The sequence below is a fragment of the Myripristis murdjan genome, chromosome 9, assembly GCF_902150065.1.
Source record: "Myripristis murdjan chromosome 9, fMyrMur1.1, whole genome shotgun sequence".
In the NCBI taxonomy this organism is placed as follows: Eukaryota; Metazoa; Chordata; class Actinopteri; order Holocentriformes; family Holocentridae; genus Myripristis; species Myripristis murdjan.
This window is the reverse complement of record NC_043988.1, coordinates 32928455-32949055: the sequence shown is the minus strand read 5'-3', so window position 1 is coordinate 32949055 and position 20601 is coordinate 32928455. Positions and strand designations below refer to the sequence as shown.

The 20601-nt window shown below is 43.3% G+C and overlaps 1 protein-coding gene across 1 annotated transcript in view; it reads right to left on the bottom strand.

Annotated features, from left to right (window-relative positions):
* antxr2a (ANTXR cell adhesion molecule 2a) overlaps positions 1-19974 on the bottom strand; it is an 84542-nt gene extending 64568 nt beyond the window's left edge. Inside the window, exons 1-9 of the mRNA XM_030060890.1 lie at positions 19460-19974; positions 14562-14633; positions 11972-12043; positions 10285-10366; positions 10050-10154; positions 9712-9780; positions 8311-8391; positions 4198-4258; positions 3222-3317 (exon numbers count right to left, since the gene is read on the bottom strand). Coding sequence (XP_029916750.1) covers positions 3222-3317; positions 4198-4258; positions 8311-8391; positions 9712-9780; positions 10050-10154; positions 10285-10366; positions 11972-12043; positions 14562-14633; positions 19460-19629 — 808 coding nt within the window. The 5' untranslated portion in view covers positions 19630-19974. The remainder of the gene's footprint in view (positions 1-3221; positions 3318-4197; positions 4259-8310; positions 8392-9711; positions 9781-10049; positions 10155-10284; positions 10367-11971; positions 12044-14561; positions 14634-19459) is intronic.
* Between the last annotated feature and the right edge of the window lie 627 nt (positions 19975-20601).

Here is a 20601-nt window from a genome sequence, read left to right as displayed (position 1 = left end):
CTTGGAATTAAAAATATATATGTATGTATGTATGTATGACTCAAATATGAAAAAAAGGGCAGAAAGAAGCTTAGAATAATCATTAACTAATAATCATTAACTAAACTCAACTGTCCTCTTGTCCTTTTTTGCATCACATGGAAAATATCTTCATTAACCCTGTCTTTGTATTCAGAGGAGCTATGAGTTAAATGAGCTACTTCCACTAAAATACATATATTTCATCAGTAATTTGACTTATTAAGAAAGCATTTCAGCCCAGAAAAGTAAAAATATTTTTGCATGAGGAGCATATTTCCAGCAGTTGTTTAAAAAAAAAAAAAAAAAAAAAACAAGAGCAGATAAGATGAAACAGGTCCTGGATTATGATCAATGTGTGAGTGTGTGTGTGTGTGTGTGTGTGTACATCCGGCGCAGGTTCAGATCACAGAGGCCAGAGCCGTCCATGAAAGCATTTCATATTAAATTCTGTCTTTTTCCTGTCGCCTCCCTGCGACGGACTCCAACTGGTTCGGTGATGGAGAAGACGGTAGCATCTGTTCCGCATATGTGGTGTGTGTTCCATAGTTGCCATAATGCCTGTCCATAATTATAAGGTGCCCTCCTGTTAAAAAGGTCTGGGCAGAACACATGCAAAAGCCAGCGAGGGAATAAATAGCCCCAAGTGGGCGAATGTGAGACAGCCTAAACTGAGAAAGGACTAACAGGAAGACATCTGCTAACGGCCACTTCCTGATTGTGACGAAGTCCTTTTTAAAACTCACGCTCAAGTATTTTAGTCAAGTTGAATCTCTGAATATCAAAAATAGCTCGACATGGAGAGAAGTGTTGCCACTGGCATTCGTCAATCCCACAGATCCCAAAGCCAAATGTAACGCTTGGAGAGATTGGCTTTTAGTGCCAAATCCCATTTTGCTCCCTGAGAAGAAAAAAAAAAAAAAAAAAAACAGGATTTCTGCACAGAGCAAACTGCAGGCTCGTAATAAGAGTGACCTACATAACCTCTCTCTGCTGCAGAGTTTAGATAGCATCGATAAGTGTGCAAGTCCAGGCCCGGGTTTGTTTGGCTGCTTCCTTCCTGCACACAATCACCATGTTCCTCAGTTAACACCAGAACAAGGAGGAGGATGCGAAGACGCTTTGTGTCAGACGTTCTTTGCAGGAGACGGGACTTATCTCTGCCGGCCGCACGGAGCCGAAGCTAAAATTCACGACTCTGATTTGCAGCCGGGCATAAAGTCCAATAATAAAACACGACGGCACGGGGCTCACGGTGAGGAGAAAGTCACGTTCGGAGAGCGGAGGCGTGGCGGCGCTGGGCCAGGAGTCCGTTTAGGGCCGGGCGCCGCTTTGCACAATCAACCCTAATCAAAGCGGCATCACAAACAAACTAATGTCTTTATCCTACTTCCTGCAGCAAATAAGGTAAAAAAAAAAAGCTTTGATAAGGGATCTGAGGAGATTCAGATGAACTTTGTAAGCAGATGCCGTAGCGGATTCGGATGTGACAAAATGCTTTCCAAGCCCAAGTCTGTTCTTCTTTTGAATCTCTTCTTAAGACTCACTTTTATCGCATGGCCTTTTACTAATCAGTGTTTTTTAATGTAACTTGTATGTTTTTATTGTCTGTGAGATCTTTTAATACCTTGTTTTATGTATTTGTATTACGTTTTTATTGTTGTATGGGATCTTTTAGTAATTTACTCTATCGTTGTTTTATGTGTGTTGATTTGTGATTTGTTTTTATCGGAAAGCACCTTGTAACCTTGGTTTGGAAAGGTGCTATATAAATAAAATAAAATAAAATAAATAAAATAAATAAAATGAAAACATAAGAACCGATCTGTGAGGTTTGGCCTGACGCTGTCCGGGCGTACAACCTGAAGCAGGAGGCTCTGAGTCTCCCACAGAGGGCGAGCCGGACAGCCGATAAGGCCCCGGGCTGCAGGCGGGACCCGTCACACATGCACTCAGTGACCATGGACTGCTTCGTGCCAATAATCTTGTTTAGCAGTGATTTTTTTTTTTTTTTTTTTTTTTTTTTTAAATTGGACCTCCCTGTGATGGCTGAACAGGTATTATCAGCTTATGTGCAGGTATTATAAGCTAAAATGATGTGTGAGGATTGGCTCGGCAGCAGATGTGTTAAACAAAGGCATCATAAGCCTCTGCACATGGAAAATATGCAGCTTTCTTAAAAACAACAACAACAAAACTCCATTTTTAACCCTATAAAGCCATTTGTATCATATATGATACACATTTTCAATTCTGTTTTTCGTTTTCAGTTTCATCAATACTTGACCAAAATACTGTTGTATACCTTTGAACACTTCCCCTGTTCACCCTGGACCATACCATTGGCACGTCAAGTACATATCATATATCATACACCAGAAAGGTCGTGTAATAACATATTTTTTGAATTTTTTTTATATATATATTTTGTTATAGGACTAAATAAAGGGTCCAATTTCAAAAAATTGGAATTTTCTGCCAATTCTTTCATAGTTCAGGCTTAATAGGGTTAACCTCATGGCCTGAGTGACCTGTGGTACTAAATGCAGACTGTCTCCCTTATTTCCCAATTTGCTGCTCAAATTTGATTTTTCTGGACGGCTGTTCATATCTGTGGTAATGATGGTGATGTTAAAAAAAAATTAGAATGAAAAAAGACAGAGCAACAACACCAGTAAAAAAACATCAAATCTGTTTTTTTTTTTGTTTTTTTTTCCTCCGTTTGCATTTGCTGCTGCTTTGAGACACATTTCGGCGACAGTATGTCCCTTCATATTTGTGACTGAATTTAAGCATCTTGCCAAAAACCGCTCCAGTCAGCAATTTGGCTTTCTCTCTATTGTTGTGTCTCATTGTCTTCCATGCTAACGCCGCTCAGCCGAGCTAGCCAGAAATTGCCGTCTAGCCGTCTCAGATGAATGGATTGGTTGTCACGGCGACGGTAAAAAAAAAAATAAAAAATACTAATAAATAAATAAAAATCCAATTTGAGCATTCAACATGTACATTGTCCCATCTGAAGATGATATAGAGATATAAGACGGGAATCCGTGCAGGGTTTTGCTCCTCGAATCACATTTGTGCCGCACGAGAGGAAACAACAAAATAAATCAAAAACTGAATAAACTAAATTCAGATTAGCGAGACTTTGGGCCGCAGTGTGAACGCAGCCTCGGCCCGGCCTCCGCTGTGAGGCCACTTACTGAAGGTTTGCCCGTTGACGATGAAGCTGCAGACGACGCCTTCGTTGCTGCGGCCGAGAGTGAAGCCGTTCCCTCTGAGGACGATGTCGAAGGACTCTGTGGGATGAAAATGAGACGGGATGAGACCGGCATCCCATTTTGATTAAAAACTGCAAATCACACTATTGTAAATCGAGTAAATCTCAGGTTTCAGTCATTTTAAGGAGAGGTGAGCTGTGTCGCTTTGTTGTGAGGAGCTTCTGAATTGACAAATTAATGAACTAGCATGCGTTTCTGTGCTTTAGTGTCCCGCGATGGTCTAAATGCTGTTTCATAGGCCTCAAAAAGATTACATTTCTGGATGAAAACACTACACAATTGGATTTTTTGCCAGGAATGCACCAGTCCTAATGCTGGTATCTTATACTGGGCTAAAACAGATTATCGGGAGATTTACCTCAAGACTAACACGCCGTGCTAAAAGCCCTGAGTAACATGTCCAAAGCAAAAGCAAAAATATCTTGATTTGCTTCATGTTTGGCCCACAGAAGCCTGTTTTTTCTTCTCAAACAGTGGGAAAAAGAGAGGATTTTATGTCAATTATTTTGTCCAGTGACCTCAAACGAACGATCAAAGCTGCACCAAGAGAAAGAAATGGATCAGTGGACCGACACTGAAAAAGATCCCCTAATTTTTGGAGGCATCAAAAAGCTCAAATTTATAGATACTGAATATCAATGCAAAATATCGACCACAGGTGACCTCAGTCGAAAAATACCTGCATTAGTCACCGAGAACCTACATCGATCAACTCCTAACACGAAGGTTTAGTGTCTCTGACCCGACTCGCTAACAGGCTGCGGCGTTTACCTCCTCACAGCCGAACAGAGAGTAAACTTTTCCGTGCTGTGCCTCCCGAGGAGGTCTGAGGAGGTGCAGGGGGAGCTCAGGAAGCATGCAGGTGCAGGGAGAGACAGCGGCAGGGATTTCCACTCACCGTTCACGCACACACTGGAGGGCTCCACTCTCAGGATCTCTGTGCATGATTGCTTTAATATCTGGGGGATGAAAAAAAAAAAAAAAAAAAATGAAATGGATACATTATTTTGCACGGGGGGCCAAGAATAAATACATCAAGGCCCGGCCGTTATCGGCTCTGTCAAGTTTAGAAAACAGATTAGGGTGCAACACCTGAGAAATGTCTTGCATCTGATCAGGGCCTGGCGGCTATAGGGGAGAGCTGAGTATCAGCGGCGAGGGGAGCAGGAGGGAGAAACGGCAGCTGTGTCAGCCTTTATGGGAAAATTATGCAAGACTATTACATTCCTCCGTTCTATTAAAAACCTCCGGGATCCTGCATTATCATATAAAGAGGCCTATGTGAGCCCACTGTCAGGGAGCCGCGCTATCTTCTGTGATTCAATAAATCAACAAAGGACAAACTATGCAAATCCCAGTACACAGTCTGTAAAAAGGAGCATATTAACCGCAATATAGGACACTTGAACCTTTCATTTGACGTTGGGCGAAACTTCAATCTGAAGTGTGGAAGGGGGAGCGTTTACAGCGGCCTTATTAAATATGATGGTTTGATATGGAATCGTTAAAAGGGGAGAGGGTTGTAGATGACAGCTGGGAGGAAAAGGATCTGCTGCTGCTCCTCTGTGCCACTATTTTCCCCGTCTAATTACTTGCTTGGCAGTTTCCGAGAAGAAAAAAAAAAACAAAAAAACAAAATTGACTGTTTGCCTGCCTGAGCACAAAGTGATAAGAAGACCCATCTACCGAGCTTGTGCTGCCATTAAGTTTTGCTCCAAAATGAGCCGTCTACCCTGAGAAAAAAAATGAGGCACAAACCCTCATGAAAGTGATCGACACGACAAAATTAAAGCAAAATGTGTCAGTAGGTAACTAAAGTCACCGGCTGGCTGACTTTCCTTGTACGGATCCCTTATGTTTTAGAAATATTTAATTATCAACTTTGAATGCTGACAGATCAATTTGGCTGAACGGGACCTTTTCATTTCTGTGGGACTCGGAGACAAAAATTATTTATAGGCTTTGGGGAAAGGAGGCCTTGGTCCAAATCTCTCAGCCAGCATTGTAATTGGCGGGAGGATCTGAAAAGACGAGGCATGGATTTGCCTTTTTGTTGGGAAGGTGGAAAGGTTTGAGACGGCGTTTGTGCTCTGTGTTGTCTGACGCGGACGCCATCACAGGCCGACGCGCTTAAGTCACCGCTACAAGGTGCTGAAGTCAGCGGTTTCGGTCCAACACAAACTGGATGAGTTCAGTAGCTTGAGGAAGTTGACGATTATGTTGTGGCTACATTGCAATTTGGGGTTTTCCCAAAGGCCCGCAGCTCCGACAACAAAAGGCCCAGTATGTTTTGCAGGCAAAAATAAATAGGCAAGCAAAGTTTTGGCAGCGCCTGTCAGCAGCACACCAGAGGCACGACTGTACCCTGTACTTTTCACGGGTTCGGTCACAAAGGCGGCGAGGACCCGGCATGAGGAAAGACTGCACAGATGATCTCAAATCCTCGAACTGAGGAGCGAGAAGGCCAACTAGTCAGGAATCCAGTATTACTAATCAGAGAAGAATGCTCTGCGTTTCATTTGGATGCTGAGAGAGAGAGAGAGTCGCTCGGCTCGCTCTGCCTCTGAGGACTGAGCCGATGAGCCGTTTCTGTTGTGTTGGACATTCTTGTGCTCCCTTTAAAAAACATTCTGGAGGCTGTGGTGGTGATAAAAACAAAACCACAGATAAACGAACGGGGAACATTTCATAAAAAAAAAAAAAAAGAAAAAAGTTTCGAGCACAACAACTTGAAGAGCTGTTGTGCTAAACTGTGTTGGAGCACAGAAATGTGCAGACTGTTTTCCTCTTTCTAAGGTTTCCTTGACCCGGTAATGACAAAGTGAGGTGCATATTTCTCACCGAATGACAAACAGTTCCTTCAAACATTCGAATCCACCCTTCCAGGGGTTGCAAAAACATGTAAATCCGAACCACTGGGCCTGTTGTGCCCATAAAACATCACATTACTCTGCAAGACAGTCTGTTTTCTTTTGTCCTGATACCCTGAGGAGGGATTGGTTTCCTTTTCATGGCTGCCTTCTATTGAAATCTTCTACTGGAGGAGCCAGGACTACTTTGTAACATGAGCAACAACTAAAGCTGTCGAGGTCTTTGAACGCATCACGGTTGCATTTAAATCGCTGTCGTTTTCACAAAATGTGTGTAACTGCGTCCCAGTTGTTTCTTTAATGCAGTGTGATGTGACCTGTGGATCATGCAATTGCTTATGAATCTGACAAAATGCATTTATGAAATACAAATTCATGCTCATGGTGTTACATTTTTGGGATAAATTCTTGCAGCCTCACTGTTTTTTGTTCAACAGTCTTGGAAAATAAAAGGCGTTTGGTATCTAAGGTCACTGTTCTGAGGGTTTTACTCTGCAAGGGGTCATGAGCCAAAAATATGGGGGGAAAAAAATCCCTGTTTTGCTTGACAGTTGCTTGAGAGGCAACATAATCAATCATGGCCCTGCACCGAGTATCACACAACAGAGCAACAACTAAAGCTGTCGAGGTCTTTGAACGCATCACGGTTGCATTTAAATCGCTGTCGTTTTCACAAAATGTGTGTAACTGCGTCCCAGTTGTTTCTTTAATGCAGTGTGATGTGACCTGTGGATCATGCAATTGCTGAAACTGACAAAATGCATTTATAAAATACAAATTCATACTCATGGTGTTACATTTTTGGGATAAATTCTTGCAGCCTCAATGTTTTTTGTGCAACAGTCTTGGAAAATAAAAGGCGTTTGGTATCTAAGGTCGCTGTTCTGAGGGTTTTACTCTGCGAGGGGTCATGAGCCAAAAATATGGGGGGAAAAAAATCCCTGTTTTGCTTGACAGTTGCTTGAGAGGCAACATAATCAATCATGGCCCTGCACCGAGTATCGCACAACAGCAACGGGACACACCCGTTGGCACGCGGCGCTGCCAGCCTCGCGTCTGACAGCTACATCTGGTTTTCCTCTTTTTGACAAACATCGTTGGCAATGCCGGCCTCGACACAGATGCAAGATTCAGTCAAGCCACTCCGGCGAGGGTCAGCGTGCTCACAGTGATGTGCAAACACCACCACTATGCTAAACCCCCCCGCCTTGGCTGAGAGCGTTTAGGTCGAAAGCTGCAGCAAATGGAAAGTATCACTAATTGGCTGGCAGAGGAGGAGGCGGAGGCTGCTTGGGAAACTTCATATAAACACTGTTTAAGGGACTCTTACTGCTGAGATTAAACATTTGACAGCTGCTCACGGATCACAGCATCACCCAGGCAATATTTACCCTGATCCATTCAGCAGGCCTACACATTTCAATTTTGCACTTATTCTATGCATGTAAAAAGTAATATTAATAATACAACATTTGCTATTTTAAAGCACAACATCTGAGGAAGGGCTGCAGAGAGGGTTGTTGTGTGACGCTGTGCGCTCGCCTCACAACAAAAAGACTGTGGAAAGCTTGTCATATGGGCCGTGACTAACCGTCAAGCTGCTCCCGTTCCCTTGTCTAATTTGCTCTTGAGTGGGCAAGACATTTCCTTCTCCGTCTACAAACTGAGGACACAACGAGCAGCAATTTCCATAGACTTTTTCCATGCACCTTGGTAGAATGATCGCTGTGTTTCTACTTAAATCCTGAGCCACTTCTGCCACAACCAGGACAGGAAACCCAACTTCTTCTTCTTCTTCTTCTTCTTCTTCTTCTTTTTTTTTTTTTTTTTTTTGCCCGTTTGCCCACCTGCGAACCCGACTCTCAGCTTCCCCCGTCAATTTGTACTATTTTGCCAAGATTATTGATTTCCAGAACTGGGAGGAACCTCGAAAATGATGACTGGTGACTTGCCAAAGTGGCTGGTTAGAGGAGACAATTTCACCAAGCACAGCTGAGATTACAGCTGCTAATTTCCCCCACAGAAATCACAAGCCCCCGAACTGATCATGAACTGGAAATTCAATGACACTCGATGCCACATGCACACGCACACGCACGCACACACACACACACACGCACGGAAAGCGGCGCAGAACTTACAGAATTCACAATGCCTTTGAGCGCGTGGAAGCCATCTTTGACAGGAAACACTTGGTCCTTGGTGTCGGCGACATCCGCAAGCTGTCGGAATCATAAAGGAGTCACTACGCGGGTAAACAAGACGCACTGCTGATTTAACAGCGCGTTCATCTTTTTGTTTTGTTCATTATGACTGAGCACTGTCTATCCTTTCATACCATGGGCAGGAGGAGACATAACAGATGGCATGACTGTGGCAAACACTTTGCTCAACCATAGAGGAAAAAAAAAAAAAAAAAAAAAAAAAAAAAAAAAAACATTGCAGCACAAACTGGGAGCAATATTGCCTTTGTTTTTTAGTTAATAGATTCTCATGGCAGGACGTTGGGAGAGCGGTTACCAATGGTTACGAGAGACGGGCCACCATGTTGGAAGAGTGACAGCGAAACTGAAGACAGTCACATTATCACCTCTTCTTCCCGGACGCAACAAAGACAATGACTAAGTTTGGTGCGGCCAACAGCCTCCCCGAAATTCTGTGAAATTAAACTCTAAAGAGAAGATCGCAAGCTGCTGAAATAAATAATACGCAGCAGCAGGCATGCACCAACCAGGGTTTCTGGGATAAAGTTGAATGCCTTTATTTTTTTATTATTATTTTTTTTTTTGCACAGTGCAATTGGCCTATCACTGCACAAAAAAATGGATCATTCACGGATGCATTGGTGCTGTCATTTTAAGTTTGACCTTTTCAATTGAATCTCTTTTAAGGCCTTTTTCAGACAAATTTCAATAAAATTTAAGACTAATTTTTAGACAAATCCTCTTTTTTCATATTCAAACAAGCATAACAGGTCAATAATTTGGCTTCTCTTCCTCTAGCTCTTGCCTATTTAACATCACGGCCCAGGGACTACAGTTGAAAATTAGCTTTGGCTAACACTGACACATTTACAGCTGTTGCAGATGTTCATTAATGTGTACTGTCCCTGTTCAAATAAAGTCTAAAATAAATAAGATAAATAAATAAATACATGAAGTTAAGTACTACACATTTGGAAGTCGGTGTCAGATGCTGATGGTATAAATCTGGCCATTACTTTCTTCCACAAAGCGACTGGGACAGGTAAGTTAAGAGCAAAGATTCTCTTGGATTTCTCTCAATAGGTAAAAAATTAATGTGGAACAGGCATTTTCCCAACAGCTAAATGTGCATTAGTAGTAGTAGAATGTGCTGTATGTTAACTAATTTCCAAAAGAGATGGATAGATTTGTGGAATTAGAATGTTTATGCTGAAATCAAGACCTCGGTTACTCAAATTGAAGACTAGTTGATGTCTTTCAAGGCCCGACGTTTCTAAAAATGGAATTTAAGACATTTTCAGACCCCGAGAAGTGACCGCTGCAGATCCGGCTTCTTACCTGCTGTTCGTCAAAGTCCTTGACACCCACACAGTAAACCCGAGCGCCGTATTTCCTCGCTTCATCGGCCTGCAGTTCATTAAAAAAAAAAAAAAAAAAAAAAAAAAAGAAGTGTAAATTATGTGTAATGTGTAGGATATAAGGCGGACAAAAATGCACCTTAAAATAGAATGTGCATGTCATTCTGGCATCTTGGGGGATTCTGACTTCTTCTTTGAGACTGTATTTGATCTCGAGCGAAGCCTTCTGGAGGCCGGCTCCCAAACTCTGATGCATTTTCAGCTTTTTGACTCTTAACTAAAGTGACTCGTGAGACTTTTCCACAAAGCGAACCTCACCTCTCTGACGGTGAGCTCGTGGATGTAGACCGCCAGCTTCCCGTCCGTCAGGGCCAGGATGATGCTCGAGGACTTGGTCGTCTGTTTCTGAATCTGAGCCGACGCCTTCGGGTTCAAACACGGGGCCAAACAACAACTCAGTTAAACACTATTCCACATTTTTTGTGAATATTTGAGCAATATATTTTGACCACTTAACAAAAAGGCCCCAGTGGCTGCACGAGGGTAAACTCACCTCTTTAATTCCCTCATGCATGTATGTTTCACCTGCTGGTTTTACATCCCGCAGCCGCTTGAGACCCTCCTCTATCTCGTACCTGAAGACAGAAATATAATCCAACATCATTTTGGGGGCATTTAAATCTAACCAAATGCAGTCCTCATCAGCGGCTAGAGAGTAACGGTGGCCGCTCCCTACAATAAGTAATGCTAACAAGTTGTTTTCAACTTTCAGGACAAATATAGAAACTTTCCTCGTGTGCAGTCTGGTGCACATGTTTGTCCTGAGTGTGTCTCGATACCACGGGTGCATATTTTTTGAGCATTTGCTGCCCCAGTGGGAACTGAACCTCCGACCTCGACAGCGTCACCCTTCGAGTGTTTCACAGACGGCGACGAGCGAGACGAGGCCAAATTCAACTTCAACCCAAGGGAGCACAAGATTTTCACATTTGTTTGGTAATGTTAAGGAAAAAGTGAGTTGGAATAGGAGAGTGTCTCTGGGAGGGGCTTGAACATAAACGTTTATTATAAAAGAGGTACGGAAATGCTTCTTGTTTTTTATGCTGAGGGGGAAAAAGGACTGAAGGAACATGAGATAAAGGTCAGGTTGATAAAACTTTGCACACAGGATTTTAGATGGTAGCAGTTTCATTTTGTAAAATCAGGACCTGAATACCTTGATAATATCAGGTCAAAACAATTCCCAAAGCACATTTGATTTAATTGTGCTGAAATATTATAGAGGTGTAATATTGTTGTATTATAGAGTTATAATGGAGTTGGCATGAACACCATTAGCCACATACATAACGTGATATACTAGTAACACAGACAATCCTATGTTCAGAATCAAAATCAATCAGAAATAATTTATTGATCCAAGAGGGGAAACTGGGTCAGCTGCAGTCAAATTCTCAAGGGAATAATACATATGAGAATAAGTGAAATTATAAGAAATGGAAGAGGAAATAAGAAATATAAAAATATATGCATTAGAAATTTCTAAAATAAAGAAGTATGTGCTTTATGTGCATTATGTAGGAATAATTTGCACTGATCCTACAATAATGACAACAATAAATACAGAAATAAGAAACTGAACATATGTAAAAATGCTATATCAGTATACACTTTATGCACACAGGGATATTGCACTGTATCTGTCAGGTCCTGCAGGTTTAAATGACTGCACAGTTAAACAGTTAAATTAACAGTTTAATAGTGTGCAGTGATGAAGTGTGTTAGCTCTGACTGTCTGACCCTCAACAGGAGGGAGGACGGACGTCCTGTGGTGCATCGTGGTCCAATCAGTCCTCCTCTGAATGCACTCCTGTCCTTGGCCGGCGTGTCCTGGAGAGGACGGGAGCCATCGTTTGGACACCGTCCTCCTCTCTGAGTCCACGTTCCCCCGACACAAAAACAATAACGTCCATAACGTCCCTGCCCTCTGCTCTATCAGCAAAAATGCATAATCTGATTGTGCATGTTTAGTTAGTAAAATGTGAAAAGGAAAAAAACGTACACTGTGGGATTATCAGGCCCTGAGTACACAGACACAGACACGCCCCCCCCGAATAACATCGTACCAAAGTCTGCTTGGCGTCCAAATGTTTGCTGGGCGGTGCAGCGACTTACACGGGACCAGAATAATGTGAAGGATTCCTGCTGCAGAAAAAAAATTAATTTTGGTGATTCAGTACCTGTCTCCGGTCAGAGGCAGCAGGACTTGTGCTTGTGCAGAGAAGACAATGAAGGACACTCTCATGCTTGGGCTACGGGGGGAAATAACAAAAAAAAAAAAAAAAAAAAAAATCACATGTTAGGATGTAGAAATGTCTTCACACACTCAGTTAAATGCTTATGCACTTCAATGGGTGATTCAACTTCATATCGTTACTTCATTTTTTTTTTCCCTCTCCAGCCCTCACTGGCAACTGTGTTTCATACAAAAAAAAAAAAAAAAACAGTCTTTCCTTCGTTCCTATATTCTTTATCAAAGAACCACCTACACAGTCCAGGCTGGAAAACACCTAAAATTGCTTAAACTCAGTGAGTGTGACTGGCGGTTATATATATTTCTATCTATAAACCTCTTCCCATGTTCAGGTTTATGAGATATAAAACTGTGTTCATAAATAATCAAATGTATAGGGTTCCCTTTAATGTCATCTAATATTAGCGTATGACTTCAAGCACCATTTCTGGCTTGACACAGGAAGTGATTAATTGATTCGCAGACAGGAAACAGGTTGTCGTGGAGATGAGTCACACATAAACACACACACACACACACACACACACACACACACATCCTGTTGCACAAATATATACTTTGTACCTGTCACATTTTAAACGGTGTGAACGTACATTTGGACACTATAATGTGTTCCCAGACCTGTGAGCTTTGCATCCGTCGAGCTCTCTCTCCCTCTCTCTCTCTCTCTTATTTGCTCTCTCTCTCTCTCTCTCTCATGTACAGGCATCGATGTTTATTCTGTGTCCGCCGTTTTCCCTCATCATATCAAAGCACTCGCTCACAAACGTCTGACTTGCTTTCCTGCAAACACAGCTGGCTGCCGGTGTACACATCCAGCCAAACGTGCAGGAAAATTGTGCTACAAAAACCCACATTGTGATCAGGAAAAAAAAAAAAAAAAAAAAAAACGCGCTCGCACAAGCGATAAAATGTCCTAGAAAAGTTCACCACACTGCGCCGAACGCCGAGCAGTAAACATGACAAACGGCGAGCGCCCGGCTACAAAGGAACGCAACCTTCCGACGGAGCGAACGCCGCGGGTTCAGAGAATTAACACGACGAGGGTTTTCTGGACGGGGCCCGTCAGAGATCCGAAGCCTCCGGAGCATAAGGAGAGGTGCTGATATTTCTCACCCACATGACACATGGCCGAGTCGCGATCCTCCCCCGCAAACATAGCGCAATCTTTAAGCCACACGGCCAGATTTGGCAGGCGGCGGCGGTGGCAGCAGCCGTATAGATCCACATCCTGTCTGCACAAGTTCCACTTTCAGACCCCGATGGGAGTCGTACGTGGAGTGCAAAAACTGAGCGGGTGAAGTCACCGCTTCGAGGAGCCGTGGGTGTCGATTTAAACTTTAAAGCGGCGAGGGACGGGGCTCTCGACCGTGCGCGCCATCTCGGCAGAATTGAGATATTTTGTATTTTGTCAAGGCAGACAATCGACTCTCTTCTGATGCGGGATGAGGAGGCAGCGATGCCAGGGACAAATCAGAGGGTGGTGGTGGTGGTGGTGGGCTCGGGGTGCAGAGGGAGGGAGGGAGGGGGGTTGATTAAGTAGTCCAGTTTGCTCCACATGGCGGAACAGAAGTGCTCTTGGTAAGCGAGCATTGTTTAGCAGATTGTCCTCGTCGCCTTCCAGTGTTCTTTTGCTTTACTGTACATTGTCTGCCTGTCAGCCGTTCTGTGGTGGAAGCCGGGGATAAGTGTGGAACTGGACCCCCCCCCTCCCGGTGCAAATGGCCATTCTCACAGCCCAGAAGACTGCTCCTCTCTGCCACCCACTCCCACCTGGTGCCTTTGCTATTTTCTTCAACCAACCACTTCATTCTGGCTGGGTCGCTACCGTCTGTACTGTGCTGGCAGGCGCCGTTTGACTCAAACGTTATGCAAGCCCCAACGTTTCAAGACGGCTCCCCGTTTTTTGTCTTTTTTTTTTTTTTTAATGAATTTGATACGGCACGGGATGCGGGGCAGTTTTGATGCGATGTGATCCGGCTGCAGTGTCGTAAATCTGCAGCATTTAACGGCTGCAGCTCATGTTGTGTGCATCATGTGGAAATTACAGACGTCTATTCTGACACAAAACCAGCTGATATCGCCACTATAATTACTGCATTATAACTGCATTATTCAGTATAAAGGAAACCTAAGATGACATCACCATTTTCTCCATCATTTACCAAAGTTGCCATAATGTGTTTCAGTTTGTTATCAACTATTTTGTCAGTGTAGATAACACATTTTTGGGATTTTTTTTTTTTGCTGCATGCAGTATATTTTACATGTGCTTATGCATTTTATTTCTTTTTTGGTTTAATCTTTGTTTGCGCCCACCTCACACCTCACCGACGCCCTCAGGCCAACTTTCCTCCATTTCTTTCCCTAACGAGGTTTCTCTGCTTGCTTGAGGATGTGAGGTTTCAAACTGGGTCACTGCGAGACTCAAACTCTGATTACGGCCTGCGTGAGTAAACTTGGCTCGTGCTCCCGAGTTTCCAAAGAAGTCACGTGACCGTCGCCTGCACACTCACCTCACAAACCGGTCAGTGAGATTCCTGACGAACGAGTAAATCTCGAACCAGTCGGCAGCGACGCTCCCAGACCTGCAACGAGACAGAAACGGTCAGCGAGCAGCAACAAGAGCCAGCAGACAGTGTGCTGCTGAGCTAAAGTGTGTGTGTGTGTGTGTGTGTGTGTGTGGGTGTGGTGCGCCACAACACAAATCAGGAAATTAACAGCGGCCACATCCTGGGTAACCGTGCTGATTAGCTGCCTTGTTGCACCGGCCTCTTTAAGCAGGCAACAAGTGACTGATCAGAGCCCTTCCATCCTAAAAAAAAAATCAAGGTGACAGTAAAACAGCAAGAAAGTGGAAGTGAAAAGCCAAAAACTGTGGTGAGCTGTTATGTGTTCCTCAAATGGGTGAGAATTAATATTGCGTCTCAGATTCACACTGTGGAAGACGGGAGAGCTTCCAACCCGGGAGTCAAGACTTGGAATCTCTAATTTGTGGCAGCATTTGTAAAAATAAAATCTAATTTACAACAGTCAAGCTCCAGTCACTGTCTATTGTTCTAAAATTTACCAACTATGTGAAACTCGAGTTGATAAATCGGTCTGACAGCACATCGGGCCAACATCTCCTTTTTTTTTTTTTTTGGATGTTTAATATTAGCGTGTCCTTGTCTTCTCTCTCTGATATGAAAGAGGTTATTCTCTAGCTCTTTTTTAAGATTTTTGAAATACTATAAAAATATCTCTTTGCTCCTTTTATTTTGCATTGGTGATGTTCTCATTATCCATGTTGTTTATTCAAAACACCTCAGTAGAAAAACTGCATAGTTATCAAATTTAAAGATATTGAATATGAGTACAAAAAATCATCTATAAGCAGCTTCAGTTAAAAAAAAAATATCGAAATTAGTATGTCTTAAAAAAAAAAAAAAAAAAAAAAAACTCATGTCACTTAAACTGCACATCAAACAACTGGGTGCCAAACTGGGATTTTCAAAATGATCACTGGTGCCAAACTGGGTCTTTGACTGAACAAACTTTGCCTCCGCCGCCTGAAATGACCTGCAGCCGCTGAGCATTAAAACCTCCCACCACGAGCACAAACACAAAAGAAAAAAAAAAAATCACATCAAGTGATATACAAGTCTGATGAACTGGAGCTCATTTGTTCACATTAAAGCTAATTAACGACGACGGTAAGAGATTTCGTAATCGTCAAAAACTGACACATAAATTTGCGGGCGCGATCAAGGGCAAACCAATGTTAGGCGGGCGTCGACCTGGAGCCCTTGGCCCGCCTCACCCCTCGCCAAGTCAGCGCGGCCAAAATGAACACAGAGCGTAAAATGTGCCCTTGATGTAACGAGGAAGGGGTAATTAAACCAATAATTGCAATTCAATATATGTGCGGAGAACATAAAACAGAAGAGTTTGACCATTAGGAGGCTCATCTTTCATGCCGCCTCTCTCCTCCCATGCGCCCGCAGACAAGGTCAGACCGGAGGGGAGAGACGACCGAGACGCTAAAGGAAACTTCCACTGCGCTTTGATAATCACATAATGTCCCCAAATCAGAGGCACAGCGGGTAAGAGCTGGCACTTGGTAACCAGAGATGGTGGTGCGGTGGTTAAAGCGGCGGTAAGTGTGATTTTTAATTGGGTTTGATCAGTTTAAAGACTCGTTTTCCAGTACGTGTGCTGTACTTTCAAAACTTCATTTCTCCTGCAGAGGTTAATAAACCTTATTCTGAAGGAGGAGAAAGAAAAAACATGCCGTTACGCCGTTGTTTTACACGGTAATATATCACATCTTTACTCGTCATTTTTGTTGGATCTCCATTTTAATCATTTCGCGTGCTCTTCTACGCTGACGATACACAACTTCACTGTTTTTGGCCACCGTAGTTCAAGAGAACGGGAGGAGAAAGGCGATGGCTGCGACTACAATTCCTACTTGTTGCTATGTGGAAAAAATGTCCTCCAAGTTGAAAGTGGAAGTCGGCTCGTTTATTACTTATTTAGGTGTGTTTTTTACTCAAATTAACTGTTTTTTTGCAATAAAAATACGGTTTAGAGCTGGATCAAGTCTCACAGCTAGATGCCCCTTTAATTTATAAGAAAGCAGCGACATGCAAAACACATTAAAGGCTCCTCTGCTTCAGTTTGTCCACATTTTACATGTCAACAAAATCATTCAGGGGTGCTAAAGATTTCACAGCTTATAATCAAAACCCCTGCATTTTCAATTTTTGGTTGAAACATGTTCTGCTTCTGCGGCAAACAAAGTCGCCAACGTTCATAAAGCCCTCGCCTCGGCAGTGTTAACGCCATGCTCTGCCTACGGAGCCACACACACTGGGCCTATAGGAACAAGGTTAAAAAAAATTATTGTATTAACATGAACATGTGGGGGAAAAAAATCCTCCAAGTTGAAAGTAGAAGTCTGCTCATTTAGTACTCTGTTAATTCATTTATGCTTACTTTTACTCCAATTAAATCTGAGTATTTTGTTGAAATAAGGGATATTGTTTAGAAAATGTAATAACATGATAATAAATACTGCATTATCTACCTAACAGAACAGTTCTTCTCTTGTTTTTTTCACACCAGGCAGAAACATAGAAACCTTCACTTCCTGTGTCACATGGGGACGGCGCTTCACACACAAAATGTGGAAGGTTTTCGAGCTCGACATGCGCAGGTTGCATCACCATTGTTGTGGCATCAGAGCAGCAAAAAGGAAGCATAATGGTGTGAACATTTTTACAGATTACAACTGGGACAGATGTGGCAGCGTGCGCGTCTGTGCTTTAGGTTGTTATCGTCTCTTAAAATCGAAGCAGGAAATCCTCCAGCAGGGCAACTTTATCTTTAAGGCATCATGGGAAGGAAGCCTTAGCCATCAACTTTCTGGAATGAAACTTGCAACTATTCGCCGTCTTGCCAAGTCGCTGAGAGAGATATCACCACAGATGAGGCTTTTACAAATAAATTCGAACAAATCTAGACCTGCATTTGTAAATCATGCCCCCACAGATAAGTGTGAAGAACAAAGCAGAGCAAAGTAAAAATTTATTTACTTGGTCAAATCTGTGCCAACAATCTCTGTCATCATCCTGTAATTTTTTTTTTTTTTTGCCATTTGCATCAGGGTGGAGAGGCCTAATGTAGGGCAGAGAGAAGTTTCAGCTCAGCCGCCCCGAGTGTTGGCACTTCTCCGAGTTTGGGGGAGGACGGCGCTTGGCTGTCAAGGGTGCAAACTCTTTTTTAATAAACTGAAGGCCTGCGTGCACGGTGCAGCTTCTGCAGAGCCGAGTGAGCCTGCTCCTGCCATGACTGAACATCTATCAAGTGAAGTTTTCAATGCATAAAAGACAGGGGTTAAAAGGTCGCGGTCCACTTTTTCTGCGACAGCAACCGGAGTTCCCGCGCTCACTCAATGACTTTCAAGGTCTCGATCGGTGAAACTCACGGATCAGTCATCTTAAAACCAGTGTGACAACAAGACCAAGAGCGATCTCCAAGTGCTGATCCTGGGATGGAGAGAGGAGCTGAGGCGTATCGATGAGTTTGAAAAGTAAATTCAAGGCCACTCATCCATCCATTTCTAATGGTCATCCATTTCTTTTTCATAGATTCAAAAACTTTCAATGATTTTAAGGGCTTACGGAAACCCAGTTTGTGTCAAAACAGGAAATGCCTTCTCAATCACCTTGAAATGAACTTAAAAAGTTGCAGCCTGAAGTCCAATACCGATCATTTGTGCACCAACGCCATCAGTAGCTGATATTTCGCAAAGTTATTAAAGATCTTTGACCATGGCCACTTCAATGCCCCTAAGAATTCAGACTTTTACTGTTGTCAGAGAGCCTCAGACGCCTCAGAAACAGCAATTAAACTCAGATTCTCCACTGAATCCCGTGCTAATGATATATATATATATATTTTTTTAGGTTTAGCGACTCCCCCCGAGCAGGATGACCCACATACCCAGCGGCTGGCAAACACAAGTGACTGAGAAGAAGTCATGTTTTCACAATGCAGCTGTCACCAGGGAACAGATCGGTCATGTCAGCGGTGGAGGACATGACTGGTTGATATACGATATTAATACACTGGGCTAACCCTAACAGAGGCCTGTCAGGGAGAGTTCACAGAGCAGCTCCTAGCGGTGGAGAGGAGCTTCCACCAGTGACAACTAAAAGAAACGCCTCCTCCTCCTCCTCCTTCCTGATGTTCTCACCCTTTTGGAGCATTTTTTTGTGATCCCTCCACTGAACGGATGCATTTTTGCTGTCATTCTTCCAACATGGCCAGCCAATCAGTGACGGGCCTCGGTTATCTGGGTTGGCTTTGACTGTCAGGGTGCTGCAAGTCCACATTGAACCATTTCACTGATTTAGTGCTGATTACCTAATAACTTTTTTCTTTCTTTCTTTCTTTCTTTCTTTTTTTATATTGCAGTTTCATTGGAGGAGTTAACTGAGCATGTATGCCGTTTTCTACCTGCATTCACACACACTGACAGCTGCAAGCTCCCCACTAACCACCACAGGATCCTGCCGCAGGCCACTGAGCAGCCACAGGGCAACAAGTGCCGTGCTCATGGGCACTGCGGTGGCAGCTCACTTCCACGTTTTAGCCACTGACCCAGATTTTTTTTTTTTTCCATTTGACCCACATTTTCCCCAATGTGACCGGGGACTCGAACCAGCAACCTCGCGACGCCCCGCCTCCCACCAGAAACTTCACGGACCGAGTGGGAAAAAATGCAACAAATTAAACGATTCATCACACAAAATGACACAATTTGACTCCGTCATTGTCTTTTTATGTTGCGAAGCGGCAACATTGTTTCCATTCTTGCCTTAAAAGTCCGGCCAGAAACTCCTCACTCCTCACTTTTCTTACTTACTTGTCCAAAACGAAGTAGAGGTCGTAGGCTCCGTGACAAGACGCGTCTTCAGCAAAACAAGACGAGGCCAACAAACCCAGGAGGAGCACGGCGACTGTCGCTAAGGTCCGCCGAGGCTTCACTTCAGGAGCTTTACCCTCCTTGGTCAAACGTGACAACCGCTCCATCATTGTGCCATGAAAATAGGCGAGGAAATAAAACTTGGGAGTGCGGGTTAAAAGGAGAAAACACGCCGTAAATGTATCCCTGGAGCGTTTCACAACAAAGCAGCGAGGGCAGAGAGGCTGCTCACTGCGACGTGCACATCCCGGAGGGTGAGCAGCAACATGTCAAAGTTCCTGCACAACAACAAAGTTAACTGTCCGACCTGCGAAATAAAGGAAATCACTGCGCCCGACGTCACCGCCCGTGTTTCTCCATCCTCTTGACTCACTTCTTACTCACTCATATCCTCAATAAAAAACCAAAACTGGCTCCCGAGTTCCGTGGGAGCCTCTTTAGGAGATAAATCCACGATTAAGAAACTTCCCTGGTGCTAAAGTACAACACAAGAAAGTTATGCCGCCTTCAGGTGCGCGATGCAAACTCGAATTTCCGAGCACAACAGCTGTAAACACGTGTGTGTGAACCTTTCAAGTGATTGCTGGAAATAATGTTATTGTAATAAAAGAAGTGCTTTGGTGGTGGTTATTTCTTTTCATAATCCAATTAACTCAAACCTAATTCGTGCTGCAAAAGCCAAATTAGAGCGAGAGCTTGTGCCTTAGACATATAAATGATGTTTTAATTAGTTTAATAGCCAAATCCTAAAATATACATAACTTTTATCAGTGATTTATATACTTTTTTAATCCACAAATGCCTTTCGTGTATGCTTAGGAAGCTCTGTGTCTGAGGATTGAAGCAGCGGGTCATTTTGCTGCGTCGTTCATGCATGCTCAAGTGTGAAACCCAATATTTCCAACAGCACTTTAAGGGCTCCTCAGGCTCGCTCCAGCGCGCATGCGTCAATTGCAACCAGGGCTTTGTAGGTCTGAAGGTCCCAGCGCACACACCCAATAACATCTGCATCATCTGTAACACAGGGCTACTTGATAGTCTTACTTCAACAACATTTACACAACCCAGACCTGCTTTATTGC